Source organism: Excalfactoria chinensis, chromosome 2, assembly GCF_039878825.1.
Source record: "Excalfactoria chinensis isolate bCotChi1 chromosome 2, bCotChi1.hap2, whole genome shotgun sequence".
In the NCBI taxonomy this organism is placed as follows: Eukaryota; Metazoa; Chordata; class Aves; order Galliformes; family Phasianidae; genus Excalfactoria; species Excalfactoria chinensis.
In genome coordinates, this window is record NC_092826.1 from 22579814 (window position 1) to 22595059 (window position 15246).

Here is a 15246-nt window from a genome sequence, read left to right on the forward strand (position 1 = left end):
TTGCCAGTCAATTAAGACACTCAGACATAACAGTTTAGTTATATCTCTTCATTTATATTTCTTCCTCCTCTTCTTCATCTTCCTCCTCCTCTTCTCCCTCTTCATCTTTCCTTGTTGTAGTGCTAGAAATCTAAAATGAAAATGCAACGTAAGTATGATTTAATCATAGAACAAAAACTTCTCTGTTGGCACTTAAAATACTTGTATGGTGGTTTTATTGATGCCGTTTACCCCTTAGTCCTGCAACTTATAGCAAAATGCACAATGCCAACAGAAAGATAACGGGCACAAAATGGAAAAATAGCATATTGGTCTTAAAAGCTTAACTTTCCCATTGTCTGGAGGGCTACTTATATGATAAGGAAAACTGCTGATTGAGTTAATACTAAATGCTGCTGTTTACGTCAGTTCTTTGCTAGGCTGGTGGCCTAGATAGCAGGCTGAAGGTGAGTGTTAAAGAGTAATCTTATCTTGAAGGCATCAAATCTTTTCATTCAGCTGAGAAACTCAGAACTGTGCTGCTCTATGATGTTTCTGACAAGTTAGACACTTTTCTAGAAGTCTCGATTCACACATGATTGTTTTTCCCAGTGCTTGACCATCAGAATTATTTAAGGTTCTGCCATCAGTATTTTTTTTTTCTAACGAGAGCTCAATCTCATTCCTTAAAGATTCTGCTCAAAATAAGGAATATATGAAATTTAAGGTAGAATGCAGGTGTTTGTTCCCCCCCCCCATCCTCCAAAAAAAGGAACACTGAACTCAATGAAGACAGCTGTCTACCTGTCTGTGTCATCTGGAATGCTTCTGAAAAACGATTCTAGTTTCAGCAGTTCTGAGGGCAGCTGCTGCTCTAATGCTTCCTTAGTTTTTTCACATGCAGTTGTATATATAAACTTAACAAACTTCAGTACTGAAGACAAAACTTCCTTTTTTTTCCCCCCAACACCCCATTTTAAAAGCTGGTTGTTAAATTCTGACCGGAAATTTCATACAGCTGTTTATCTACCAGATAAAGTATCAGACTAATGAAAGCAGAAGATTCCTCAGTTGTGTTGATGCTCACAAAATACACCATCTAGGTTTATGCAAATACTCGGTTCCAAATTTCTGAATGTAACAGGAAATTTGAGTTAATCGTTAGATCAGACTTTGTTCTAAATGCCTAAAATAGCATTCTTTGATTCTGTGAAAGAGGAAATTGGAGATAAAGGAATGCTGCAAATTGAGCCTCTTAAGGTAGCTTCATTTCAATAGGTTAAAACACAAACAAACAAAACCTTGGAAAATTAAGTCTTAAGAAATGCAGATGCTCTAGAAAGAAGAGAGCTCAAATCTCATTTCTGAGTAAAAGCTTCTGCTTTCCTCTTCCTGCTGATGTTGGCTTTTTCTCCTTGCTAGTCACACACAGTGTTAAACACCTTGCTGTGTGCACTTTTAACAGTGGTTTAAATATTTTGCTGCCCACAGAGTGGCTATCACATCTAGCTATGTGTTTAAGGATCACTTCTGATTTCCAGTGTTCAAATAACCACAGAAAACCAGTTCCAGAACCAGAAATTAATTCAAGGATGCCATGAGCTAACCCCTTTGCAAAACAAATTCTGCATTACTATAGGCACAGTTCATCCCATGTGACATGCAGTGCCTTTGTTTCCCTTCTGTACAGCATTAGTCTGTGTTGTTCTGCAAACTAAACTAGTACTATTTATATTGCTTTAAATCAAAGATTCCAGACTTGTGGTCAGTCAAAGATGACTGTGATGTGTGAAATCAAACAGTTGTGAAAACCTTAGGAGAGAAAGATCTACAGAAAGACCACGCCAGTCACCTGAAGGTGTTCCCGAAAGCAGCACGTTTTGCTAGCGAGATGTCTGGTGGTTTTAAGAGACTGCAGACCCTAGTGCAATTCAAGGAGCTGATGCAAACAGCATTTGCAGAATCAAAAAGAGCAGTGTAGTTGGAGGGCACTGAACAGGGTGTCTGCGTCTCTTTACTGCTCTCTAGTGACTGCGCTAAGTAACGTATTCCATCTCCTTTTGGTTGGTTTGTTTTTTTGGCTGCATGATCCTCCTCTCTGAACACACTGCATAACAGAGTAGGATAGCATTGTTTTACCCTCAAGGTCGAGGTGATTTTCCATTCCACTCAGATACAAGAATAATAAGAGAACACTGAAAGCTAAAACACACAGCCAAAGGAGAGGTTGGGGAGAAAAGGTAAACTTGCAAGTTGGTCAAAACGGAGTCTGTGCCATCTCTGACCATCTATATATTCAGATTTCTGTTTTTCTCAATACAGTTCAAACATACAGATGTTTCACCTGAAGTTACAAATACGTCTATAACATTGATGAAGTTTTATGGCACTGCAGGGAATTCTCAAGGATTGTGGCAATGGATTTTTGATGGCTTTCTCTGGTCTTCAAAAAGGAATGGTTAAATAATTTCTGAAATAACTTGAAACTGAAATTTGCTTGTTTGAAAAAGGGCAGCCTATTTAAAGTTGGTCATCATGCCCTGGAATATGGCTTTCTTTCATCTTTTCAGATGGCACAACTCCTACTTTCATCAACAAGAGGAACTCAACTGTAACGATCTTTTAAGTTTTGAGAGCAGGGAAGGGGTAATGCAGAGTATGCAATTATGAAAGCTTTCCAGTGTTAGACTACCAGTGCATGGCTATCCAAAGAGTGGGATGTGGACATTTTAAGTTTGGCCGTCTCCATAACTGAAACACTACTAAGAACCAATTTAGCAGTAAAAAAAAATAGTCATTTAGTGACAATATCTGCAAGTTCAGTGCTGCAAACAACAGTAAAAGATTTTTGCAAGGTGGCAGTACAGAAGCAGTGACACTTGGTCCAGCTTTTCACTAATTTTTATCATCTTCCTTTACCTCATCTGCTCTGAAGCTTCGGAGTGTTGGTCTTAGTTTTGCTTTGCTGCTAGGAGGTATCACTAGTCTGAATCAGGATGCGGTAGAGAATCCACACTGGGATCTGGAAACTCTGACTAGGAATATGCAAATGTTACTTAAAGAGCATCACTTCTGTTTCCAAGTAGGTCCTAGGTCTTTGCGCTGCAAGATGCCCCAGTTTGTTAATAAAAGAAATGGTATCATTGGAAATGGCAGTTTCAAAAATAAACAACTTTGCTTAAAAAGTTGACTTTGTATTTTTTCCTTTAAAAAATAAAAAAAAAATAAAAATAAAACATTGAAGCTGCATTATTTAAAAGTTAATATGATCTTCATGCCCAAACTTTTTGCCTTTCCTGAACTGACTAAAGGTAGTGGATTAATGTACATTTACATTAGCTATGGTCTTCCTTAAGTCGTTCCCTTTATACAGTGATGTACCATTTAATTTTTCTTACCTGTACTGTCTTCAGTGAAGATTTTAAGGAGCCAGTTCTTTGCAGGGGGGACTTTGAATTTGCACGAACTATGTCTAAGCGAGACTGATAGTCTGGTGGATAAAGTGAGCTCCGAAAAACCTGTTCAGATGAAGAAAGCTATTACACTGGTGCCAGGATACAGCTTGCAAGTTAACTGCCACAAACCCAACACTAATAAAAGTGCAACACTGGACAATTAACTCTGCTTTAGATAGATATATTGACTACAGTTTGGAGTGACTGCTTTTAGCTGAGGCAACAACCCTGCTCAACTTGAAACTTAAGCACATTTACGTAGTCAAAGTAGCCATTCTCAGATATCTGAAGGAATTTGCAAAGGAAAAAGTGCAATGGTTTCCCATCACCATAAAGACCATTTCATGCTAACCTATCCCAGCAACCCAGCAACCCCAGCAGCTCCTCTCAGGCTTTCCATTTGTTGGGAATTTGACTCCTGGACCCATCACAAGGAAATCCTTGCTGCCAGTCAGTTAGTCAGGCATTTTCTCTGCAACATTCAAGCAATGTGCAATTCAAGAATAATTCTGGAAAACTCTTAGAGAACAGGGGAGAATGCCGTATCTGTTATAATTAATTGTTCTTTCCAATAGCCAGGAAGAGCACATGACATGACTAAGGCTCATACCAAAAATATTAGAATAATTTGTGCAAGACGTCATTAGGAACATGAAAGAAGACAAGAATTATGGTAAGTCAGTATTTTCATGGAAAGTATATGCTGTCAAATTAACAAGAACTCCAAATTTTGGTTGTGAAAGGTAAAATGCTGACGTGAAGGATATGCAAATGGTGCTATATGCCATTTTAATTCTGAAACCGGAACAGCACGGCATACAGCCTCATGTAAAACAACTGAAAGACGAGAAAATAACAGGACTCATAAAAGAAAGGGGAGTAAATAGTTTTTAAATGATGAACGCAACGCAGCGTTCTCTTACTCTGTATCTATGCAGTAAACTTCACTGCAGAGTTGTTCTTTAAAAACTCTGACTAAATTAGTTTTGGTAAAGTCTCTTATCTGTATTTTGTGGGAAGCATTAGATGATCCACGTGGTTCTTGTCTGCTTCTAAACAATCTGAGCTTATAAACTTGTATTTCTCATTGGAGAAATGCAAATAAGGGCTTAGTGTAAGTGAGAAGTTCTGGGAACCAGAAAAATAACACTACATTTTGCGTATGAGAAATAAATACAGCTGGAGTGGGAGACCTGTCTTTCTGTAGTGAGTAAACTGAAAACCAAACCTTAATCACTCTTACCTCTAAATCTTCGTTTTCATCAATATTTTGAATATTTTGGTAGGCAGCTGTATAAATCTCTAAAGCTTTCCCATGGAATAACATTTCAATAGTTATAAATTCAGAAAATATGTTCTAAAAGGAAATGAAAACAAGGTTGTCTTAATGCAATAAATATTTCTATTTGAAATGCCAGCAACTACTGAATTCTGTGCTTGGTATGAGACAAATAACTGCACAATACCTCTATTTGTTCTTGTAACAAATGTGGTCAGACCTGATTTTCAGAAATTACATGTTAATACTGGCTGGTTTGTCATCTAACCTGTCATAATTCCATACTAAATTTGGAGGAAGCAATCCAACACTGAAGGTAAGAGTTACAAGGAGTAAATAAAACATCATACTAAAAACTCAGATGATTTTCTTCACAGTACAATCGCAACTATTCACTGACTTATTTATTGATAGGAATCTTTTTTAACTCAACAAATCTACGGTAAAATTTACACACATTTATAATTTACAGATAATTATGTGTTTTTGATATATATATGTATTGTATATATATATACATATATATATATAGTATGTATTGTTATATATGTGTGTTATATATATATTGTTATATATATATAATATCTGTATTTTATATATATATATATATCATAGTATCATATCATAGTATCATAGTATCGTGCGAGTTGGAAGGGACCTTAGAGATCATCGAGTCCAACTCCTGGGTTTCGAGCCCTCTGTGTAGTGAAGCGGCACTTCTACCCCCTGTGCCACAGGGGGGATTTGAACCCGGGCTCTTCGGTGCCGCAAGCAGCACTTTATACCACTGCGTCACTTTATATAAGTATATATATAAAATCCCTTAATGGTTGATATGAACAGAACTCAACACAATATTTTTATACAACATCAAATGCTGTTGTTTTTTTTTTTTCCCCTCCCCAGCCCTATTCCTATTAATCATTCTTTCCTATTTAGTCTTAATAAAAACTATCTCATTTTACTATTATATCTCACAGTTTAAATGCTTTTCAATTACCGTAGTCTTCAGGACTTAAGCTACATCGTGTCTGATATTAAGAGGGAGATGAAAGCTTTGATTATTTGCAGTCACTGTATGTTTGGTGCTTTCCAGTAACCTACACAAACTCTAGCAGGGACAAATAAATAATTTTCACTATTTCTGTTTGTTTTGCTGCTATTAATTCAGCCATTGTTGGTACAAGGAAATGCAGCTACCAATGAAGTAGACTAAAGCAACTGTTAGATACCGCAGGCACTAAATCTAACTCATGAAAACTCAATCCAAGAAACCAAGAATAATGAACCAATTTTCAAATTACAAAGCTCACCATATTTAGATTACGAAGTACTCAATATCGTAAGTTTTGTATTTATGCAGGTGTAAATCTTCCTGAAGAGTAAATATAGTAAATGCTACTCAAGGCAAAGTGTGGTGTTACATACAGGTATAGGAGCACACATACTTTTATGTCCTTTATTTTCTGCTTCTCAAAATTATCAATGGTTTCCTCTAGTTGCCGGGTTGTTCGTGTTGCATCCAGTGAAGCTCTCTGCAGCTCACTTTCAGCCTGGTAAAGTAACACAAAGGTGAAATTAGTCCTATATTTGATACAAATTTCTTTGCTATAATTGCTATGAAACCTTTAAATACTGGTTTTTAAAATAGTACACTTCTGGATTACTGGGTTTGTAGCTTCAATAAAGATGTCTCTTATGCTGTTGGGATTTTGATCCAAAACATGTAAAATAAAAGTAACTTGAGGCAATCAGGGAAGCCTCACTATTCTGGCCCTCCTCCTTAATACTCACCTGATAGTAGAGCTGCTAATAAAGGAGAAGGTAGAAATGCACCAGCCAGAGTGGTGGATGAGCAGACAGCATCATCTGTTACCATTTTTAGATCCCAAAGCATTTCTTCTATTCTATAATGCTTCATATTAAAAACATTTTATATCATTTTATAAAAATGGCTTGAAATGCATTGGGAAAAGGTCACATAAGCCAAGTCATTATGCATAAACAGCTTTTCTTATTATTACAAAAAGCATTTAAGAGGTGTATTCTAATTAGATAGAACTGTATAATATGCTCAGTACCACTTAAATAACAATATTGAAGCTAACCTGGTGAAGTAATCCGAAGTCTGAGAACTGTGTACTATTACAATAAAAAAACAATGTAAAGTTCCAGAAGCTTACACTTAAACTGTGACATTTGGGTTGAAAATTACTTTATTTTACATAAGTTACTAGTCAACCATCACAGACTGGTCAAGTCCTTACTTAAAGACTAGTTTAGTATCATCAGGAATCTGTTTTGTCTTGGCAACTGGAAATGGAACATGGACATTACTTCGTATATAAAATTAACAGTGATCATGGTTTGAGTTGAAAGGGACTTCAAAGAACACCCAGTTACACCTCTCCCCATCAAGGTCATAGCTGCCCCCTACCAGACCAGGCTGCCCATGCCCCCACCAAAAATGGCCTTGAATGCCTTCAGGGATGGGGCACCCAGAGCTTCTCTGGGCAGCTCTGCCAGTGCCTCATCACGCTCTGCGTAAATAATTTCTTCCTGTCTAATCTAAATCTACACTCTTGTAGTTTAAGACTGTTATCCCCTACTGTAGCACAACACTCCCTGACAAAGATTCCCTCCCGATTTTTCCTGTAGGCCTCACTTCAGGTACTGTAAGGACGTTATAATATAATGTCTCCCAGTGGGAGACCTCCAGTAGGGGTCCCATGTGAACAGACTATCACTTCCTGTGATCTTCAGGCCCCAGACTTCCTTTAATGAAGCCCAGGATAGTATTACATCAGGTCATAAGCTTGTTTCCCTTTCTTGACTTTGTCCAAAGGACGAGAGAAAAACAGAGTAAGAAAACACATTTTGTGCTTTCCCAGATGTCACCCTTTGTCAAAGTCAGCTGTTATGCCTAAGCAGCCATTACACATGCAAATATGGTACGTTATATCTATGATGATCAAATGTATCTTCTTGAGCCATCTTAAACAGACTGGCCAGATATGTGCAGGAGCTTTGGGAAAGGAATTTCCTTTGTTGTAGATTGAAATGTTCAAACTTGAGGCACCCGCATAGTTTCCGTAACCACAGTTGGATATTTTCTCTTCTGAAGCACTCACCTGTGACTGGAAGTAACAGTAAAGGAAACAAATGGCAAAGTAATCAATAGTCATAAAAGTAGCCGTTTCCACTTCCACATGTTGTATATTGTGAAACATTTACCTCGGATATTTGACAACTTCTCTCTACTTGGCAGGAGTTATTAAGATTGTCTGAAGCTTCCTGTTACAAGGCATTACTTACAGTTTGTTAAATCTTTCTTACAGTTTGTTACAGAATTCAGGCATCAAGACTGAAGTATTTCGGGACAGCTGTTTGTCTTGGACTGAGGGTTATTTACTTTTTGATTTTTGAATTTTAAATGACCTATGTAGGTCATTTCAGGAAAAAAAGGTTTGATTTTAAAGATGCATGTTTATATAGAAAATTATTTGACAAGGTACTCTTTGCAAAGCTGAACTACTCGCATGATTTCTGAAATGGTATTGAAATCTGGAGCAAGTACAATTCCTTTGTTCTCTGTGGCCAAAGTTGTTAGCTGCTGAAATATGACAGCTGTGCATGAAGAACAGAACCACTGCTGGAGCCTAACAGCCATGCTATCATCAGTGAATGTGGTGAAACCTCACAGATCTGAAAGCTGGCCTGCACACATCCTCAAAAGTAACTGAACATATTCCAGCCCAACTGAAGTGTAACACATGTTCTTTCTTTGGCAAGAGTGTGAGGGGTTGGAACTAAGCTCTCCTAACAAGTGCTCTGAATATCGCTAACTGGGACCTGGGCAGTGTGGCAGAGAAGCTGACTGAAGCACCGTAAAAGAAAGAGCAGACAACAGACTGTGCAGGGCATTGGTAGAAAAGACTGAGACAAGACACTACATGCAAAAGGAAACAAGCTCTTCTCAGTCTGCACTTGTTCAAATGCACTGTACCCACCTCCTACCAGAATTTATCACAAGACTGACATATAACTTTTTCAACTGCAACGTTCCTTTCTGACTCAAGGCAAAGAGTGTTTATAATGCCGAGTTTCTTTCTGGTGTGGAAGCCTCATGAAGTTGCACAATGTTTTCCTGCTCCCAGTACTTCTTAGGAATTTTGTGCTGATCACTTTAAATGCAAACGCACGGGATTTGGTACATGTATGCCTTTGGCATATGTGAAAATAGACTTAAGCTTTCAGACAAAATCTGAAGTACAAAAACACAGGTGTCACAAGAAGCCAGGCCATGAAAGGGCATTTGGAAGTGCAATAAGACAAGAAGAAACAAGTTGCCAGTGATATATATATGAAATTAAATAGGAATTAGAACAAGAGACAAGAAAAAGGAAACAGCTTTCCTGCAAGGATATAATGTTTTACTGTTAATATTTACTATCTTAGTCTTAATGGAGGACAACTCTACATCACAGCTCAAGTTCCAGTCCCACAGCTGACACCCACGTGTCACACGAGGAACTCTGATTAGTCATCACTTAGTTTAGTTGATTTCATTAGAAGTAAACAGAAATTCTTTGGCACAGAGAAATACAGAACGTGGTTGCCCTGGGTGGCATTTGACCATTACAATCATTTCTCTCTTTCTGCAGTACCATGCCCCACTTGCTAGAAAGATCCTAATTTCTGAAATAAGTAGATGGAATCCTACAAAGAATGCCACTGTTTTACTGTGCAGCCCTGTATCCAACTCCAGCATGCAAGAAAAACAGGACATACAAATGAACTTAATTGTTGTATCATAATATAAAGGTGCAAAGAAACTAAACTAGGATACTAAACTAGGATCACCTTGAGGACCTGTATTTTGTCATTTTCTAGATTCTCATAGTTTCATAATTTGAAACTACAATAACATTTTAACAGAAATTCAGTAGAGGCTCAGTCTTTTTCCTGGAATATACTGGGAAGGGTCACTGGTCTCTTGAGGGGAAGTGTGGTCTGACTTGACCACAATTAGCAGAATTGCAACTTTTCTGATCCCACATCATCTCACAGCTAGAGGACATTCAGATCCTGCCCAGCTACAAGGAAGCAGAATTACCAAAATTATAGGAAAGAAAGCAAAAACTGCAGATGTAAAAAAGGTGTCTACTTATTGTCAAAGCCCATCAGTATTTCAGATGTAATCCATGCTTACCCCTCCTGCATAAATGCAACATCTGCTTCAGTGTTGTTGTTTTTTTTAGTCAATAAGAGATCTGATAACAAAGCAACAATTATATGCTATAACTTATCATTACCAAGTTTAAGTGAAGTTACTTAGATTCAAAATCAATACAAGCCCTCTAAAATCAATAACCCAAATAGTCGCACTAAGAAGCATTCTTCTTTTACTTTCTAAATACTTTCATCGCTGGAAAATTAAAAAGAAAACCCTATAGTCACTAGAAATACAGGATACAATAATGTGTCGATCTGATGGATTCCGCTGACGTGTCTTTTCCAGCTGAGATAACTGCTTGGCTTCTCGATTCTTTGCTGTTAAAGTTGCTTTAAGATCATCCTGGAAATAAAGATGTTTTAGACATGTTGAAACAGATTTAGGAAAATGTGAAAGATATCTTTTGTCATATGAGGATACCCTGGAAAACATTAACAAAAGTTAATGTTTTTAACATTAACTTTTTAACTTTTAACATTTAACTTTTTAACATTCGTGTGCCCCCAGTGGCGCAGTGGTTTAAGCTGCTGCCTGCGGCACTGGAGGGCCCGGGTTCGAATCCCCCCCCTGTGGCGCAGGGGTAGAAGTGCCGCTTCGCTACACAGGGGGCTCGAAACCCGGGAGTTGGACTCGATGATCTCTAAGGTCCCTTCCAACTCGCACGATACTATGATACTATGATACTATGATACTATGAAAACTGGTTTAAACTAAACTGTATTTTACTGATCTTATCCTGTTCAGTGGTGCCCCGAAAAACAAGGCAATGGGGATCAAGAGAGTTTAGCACCTTGCACAACTCTGTAATGCACGTTACAATTTTAAAAGTAAGGAAATTTATGACTTTTTGGAGAAAGTACAGTGGACAGTCAAAAACTGAGATCTCAAAGCAGAAGGAAAACAAGTCCATTCTATTTCAGCAATGGAATCAAGTTGGCATTTAGAACTAAAAAACAACATCTAAGAAATCAGTAAAAAAAACAACGAACAAAAGCTACCAAACAACAACAAAAAACACCAGGCAGCAGTAGGTACAAAATACAAGTTATGAATAAAACTGCTATAAAGAGCTTAAGATGACATAGAAAATTCCTGGCTGAAATGGTAAACTAACTGCATAGTTGTACATGCAGTAAAGAGCTTAATTACAGTTGGAATTAAGTGCATCCTAGTAATGATGTAGCTGGAAAAGATGAAACTTGTTGATCACAGAATCATAGAATGGTTTGTGTCAGAAAGGACCTTTAAGATCATTGAGTTCCAACCCCCTGCTATGGGCAGGGACATCTCCCTCTAGAGCAGGCTGCTCACAGCCCCATCCAGCTTGGCCCTGAATGCTCCCAGGGAGGGGGCATCCACAGCCTCACTGAACAACCTGTGCCAGTGTCTCACCACCCTCACAGTACAGATTTTCTTCCTAATATCAAGTCTAAATCCACCCTCTTCCAGTTTAAAACCATTTCCCCTTGTCCTGTTGCCCTTCCAAGAAGTCCCCCCCAGTATAATCCCTCCTCCATGAGACAGCAAAGGCTAATGACATATTGTGTGTTTCTTCAATAATAAGCCTTTGAGTCAGCATGACAATACGCAGTTTCTTCCTGCTTTCTGTCCTTATTGCACATTTATATGTCTTTGTGTATATGACTTCATTTTGTGCTGTCTCTAGAGTCACAGACAGAGCTGGTCTGTCATAATAAAAACAACCACTCCTTTAGACTATCAGAACTAACCTTGCTTCTGTTCTTGCAAAAGGAAGTCACAGCACCTTTAATGCTGAAAGACCACTGGAAAGGGGTTTCTCCTGTATGGAAGTCATACAGCTTTGAGAAGAGCAATAATAAAAAAGAGCTTTTCTGATGCTTTGTATTTTAATATAAAAGTATGGAAAGAGGCAAAAAGATACTTATTTTTGCCATAGAGCACAGCCATTTATTAATTAACAATTACAGCTCAATGTCTGGTGTTATTATGTAACAGGACTGGGCCCTTTTTCCGGCAGTGACCGTTAAGGTTCATTTGAACCACTCAGTTGGAATTAATACTTGGCTCAAAGTACATCCTAAGTACACTTCAGAATGGGAGCAAAAACATTACTTACCATTATAAAATTCAGTAGTTTTTTTTCCTAGCACACAATGGTTTAGGAAGCGTCTAAGGGAGCTGACTGCACTGTTTCTTTCTCCACTCCTGTTCCCAGTGGCAAAACCAGCCATCAAACATACGTGTTTTTTTGGTGCTAGCCAGAGACTGACAAAGATTTGGTGATGCTGTGGTGGTGATACATTGATGTTTTGGAAGTACATGTATGTAGTTACAAACATATTTTACCTGAGATGCTGAAAAACTGAAAAGGGAGAGGGGCCATATAAATATTCAAAAGCTTGGGACGATGTTAGTATGGTGAAAGAATTAGGAGTCTAAATATTAGCTTATTGAAAATAATGAAAACCTGTTTTTTGTTAGTGTCCAAATACCTTCATCTAGAAAAAAAAAAAAAAAAAAACAACAGAGCATCACAGAGCTCTTTAATAACAGTGGAACATAAAACAGGCACCAAAGATTTGGAAAAATCTTTCATTTAAAGCATAACACCACAAACCTCAACAAACCACTCACTAAATATCACAGACAGTCATACATTCTCCTCCAGTGTCTGCAGACCCAGACTGGATGTGTTTTTGGAAAACATGCTTTAATTACATCCAAGGGGAAATGGGATGGAATGGAATCACCAGTGAGATAAAAGGAGAGATACAGAATATTAAGCTGTTCATAGTTCCCCTGGATTAACTATGAATTTAAGCGACATTAAAACTCTGTTCAGCCATCACATTTCAAATCATACAGAAGTACAGCTACAGCCAACAGAGAGCTGGCAGATCCTCCTCACCATACTGTTAACTGCTTTAGTCACTGCGAAGTTATTTAAGCAAACCAGTCCTTTCTTCTGCAAGTGGATCACCTTGATTTTATGATGTCCTGTTTTATGCAAAGAAAAGGAACCCGGAAGAGAGTTGCCAAAAAGCAGAAAATGAAGTTTGACGTGTAGGACAATGAAACAGAAACAAAGCCTAAAATGAAGCTGCACTCCAGGCCAAGACTAAACTAAACCAGCTTCCACTGTGGCAGCCAAACTCTGCCCCAAATGGCTACTCAAGATAGTAAAAGCGTAAACACCTCTCATTCAAACAATTTTACTGCATTAGCAGTTAAAAGACAAATGTACTCTGATTGACCTTGATCTCTTTAAAGCATTTATTATCATAGGAAACAGCAAGGTATTTTTAGATGCAGCACAGTAGTAGTTTGTGTGTACTTTTGAAAAGATCCCATAAAAAGCGCCTTTTTAAAAAAGGGTGACATAACAATACATTATACCAGGTTTACTTAACCAGTGGAAGTGGTCCTATGCTAGCACCCTGTACAGGGTGACAAACTTCATTTTATCATTAAAAAAAACATCCCGCTGTATGAAGATGACAAAAGACCAGCCAAGTGAAGCTTCAACCAAAGTCTTTTAAAAATAGCAGGAAAAAAAATAAAGTGGTGGCCTACATCTTTACTAACATCTCTCTTAGTTCAAAGGTATCTTGCTGCATCCCACTTACAGTTGAGGAATGCTCCTGGACTCCTCACTGTAGCAGAGATAAACATTATATAATGCTTTATAGCACTGAGCGGCAAAGATGACAGGAAATACCATTGGTCGTGCCAAGGCATGACCTGGCTTCCACTGGTTCCATACCCAACACATACTGGCTGTCAGTGGCAGTGCAGGATTCCCTAAGGCAGTACTTCAATGCTTCCCAAGTGCCAAGCACTGGTGCAGTGTTCTGCATGTCTTCTCGTGTCTGTGGTAACAGCATTGCAAAGAAACTGGTCTCTCACCTTCAGTATTTACAATGCACAGAATACTCAGACAAGTTCTAGGTCTCACCAACTGTGCTTCACTGTGACTATTTAGATATTGAACTCTAGAATCCAGACCCCATAGTCTACTGGCTTTCCAAGGACCACTTGAGCGTAGGGTATATCTTCATAATGCCAAGAGATAGCTGAATAATATAGCAAACACTGTGCTTGATTCATCACCATATGGAAGTGATACGAGAACAAAAACGTATGCAAAATACCGCAGTCTGAGATGCAATGCCACAGTGTGCTCAAATTAACCACAACACAAACACTTCTAGAATTTTTGTATGTAAAACAATAGTATTCACCATTTGACTTTTCTATTCACATGGGCTATGATAAAGATATACACGTCAATTACAGACTTGTTTACAGGCTGAAGGTAAGCTTTATGTAATACACAGATATACAAGTAATACAAAGAATTTGCTTCCATCCTTTAAGTCAGTACCTGTTCACTGAAACATCACTGTTAGGGGAAGCTAGCTGTCCCACCCAGGAAAAAAATGCACAGCTATTTTGTGGGAATGTTTTGAACCCTTGTATACACTGCTTCCACAATATAGGGAATGGAGAGATTTCGCTTATTTGTGTATCTTGATGGTCATCCTGACGAAATCACAGGACAGAGACAGATTCACACTGCTACCTATTGGTCAGTTTCAGAAAAGGTTTTCTATGTAACAGGCATCAAAGCAGAATGCAATCCTGAGTCAAAGAAGCTGTTAAAGGCAGCATATATATGACTAAGAGACAAAAGCAGTAGATCCAGTTCATCTTTTGAAAGTTTGAATAATAATAATAAAAAGTAAATCAAGAATGGCACTATTTGTAAGTAGAGCATTTTCCACCTGAATTTGCACTACTCAGGAAGCTTCTCACTATCCGCTATTCTCTTCTTAAAGCACTTGCTTGGGATCCAATAACTGGAATATCATTGACCTCACGAACATGTGTCCTCCATCATGTAGATAGCTTCAATCCAGATGCATTCTTACATAACATTTTAGTTACACTGGTTAGTGCAACACACACACACAAAGAATTGCAACCACTCCCCCATCACAAAGTAGAGTTTTTCAGTGGAGTGGCCAGAACACCACAGAGCACTTTGTGAGAGACAGCACGTCTGACTTACCCTTTTCAGTTTCACTATAGTCCCGTAACTTTTCAGAGGTTCAACAACTTTGGCTTCAAGCCTGTCAACCTACAAAAGAAAACATGAGGCCACTAAAATCATCTGCATGCACAGTGTGCAGAAACAATTAAACAAAGCTTGTAAAACAAACGAACCAACCAATCAACCCCATTACACTATCCACATCTTTGGATTTCTTACTACTTCTGAAACACCCAGTTCTACGTACACCATAAAAGATAGA

The 15246-nt window shown here is 38.2% G+C and overlaps 1 protein-coding gene across 1 annotated transcript in view; it reads right to left on the minus strand.

Annotated features, from left to right (window-relative positions):
- The window catches only part of CIBAR1 (CBY1 interacting BAR domain containing 1), a 17488-nt gene continuing 2242 nt past the window's right edge, over nucleotides 1-15246 (minus strand). Inside the window, exons 3-9 of the mRNA XM_072328451.1 lie at nucleotides 15003-15071; nucleotides 10190-10291; nucleotides 7845-7850; nucleotides 6162-6266; nucleotides 4678-4791; nucleotides 3378-3497; nucleotides 1-130 (exon numbers count right to left, since the gene is read on the minus strand). Coding sequence (XP_072184552.1) covers nucleotides 53-130; nucleotides 3378-3497; nucleotides 4678-4791; nucleotides 6162-6266; nucleotides 7845-7850; nucleotides 10190-10291; nucleotides 15003-15071 — 594 coding nt within the window. The 3' untranslated portion in view covers nucleotides 1-52. The remainder of the gene's footprint in view (nucleotides 131-3377; nucleotides 3498-4677; nucleotides 4792-6161; nucleotides 6267-7844; nucleotides 7851-10189; nucleotides 10292-15002; nucleotides 15072-15246) is intronic.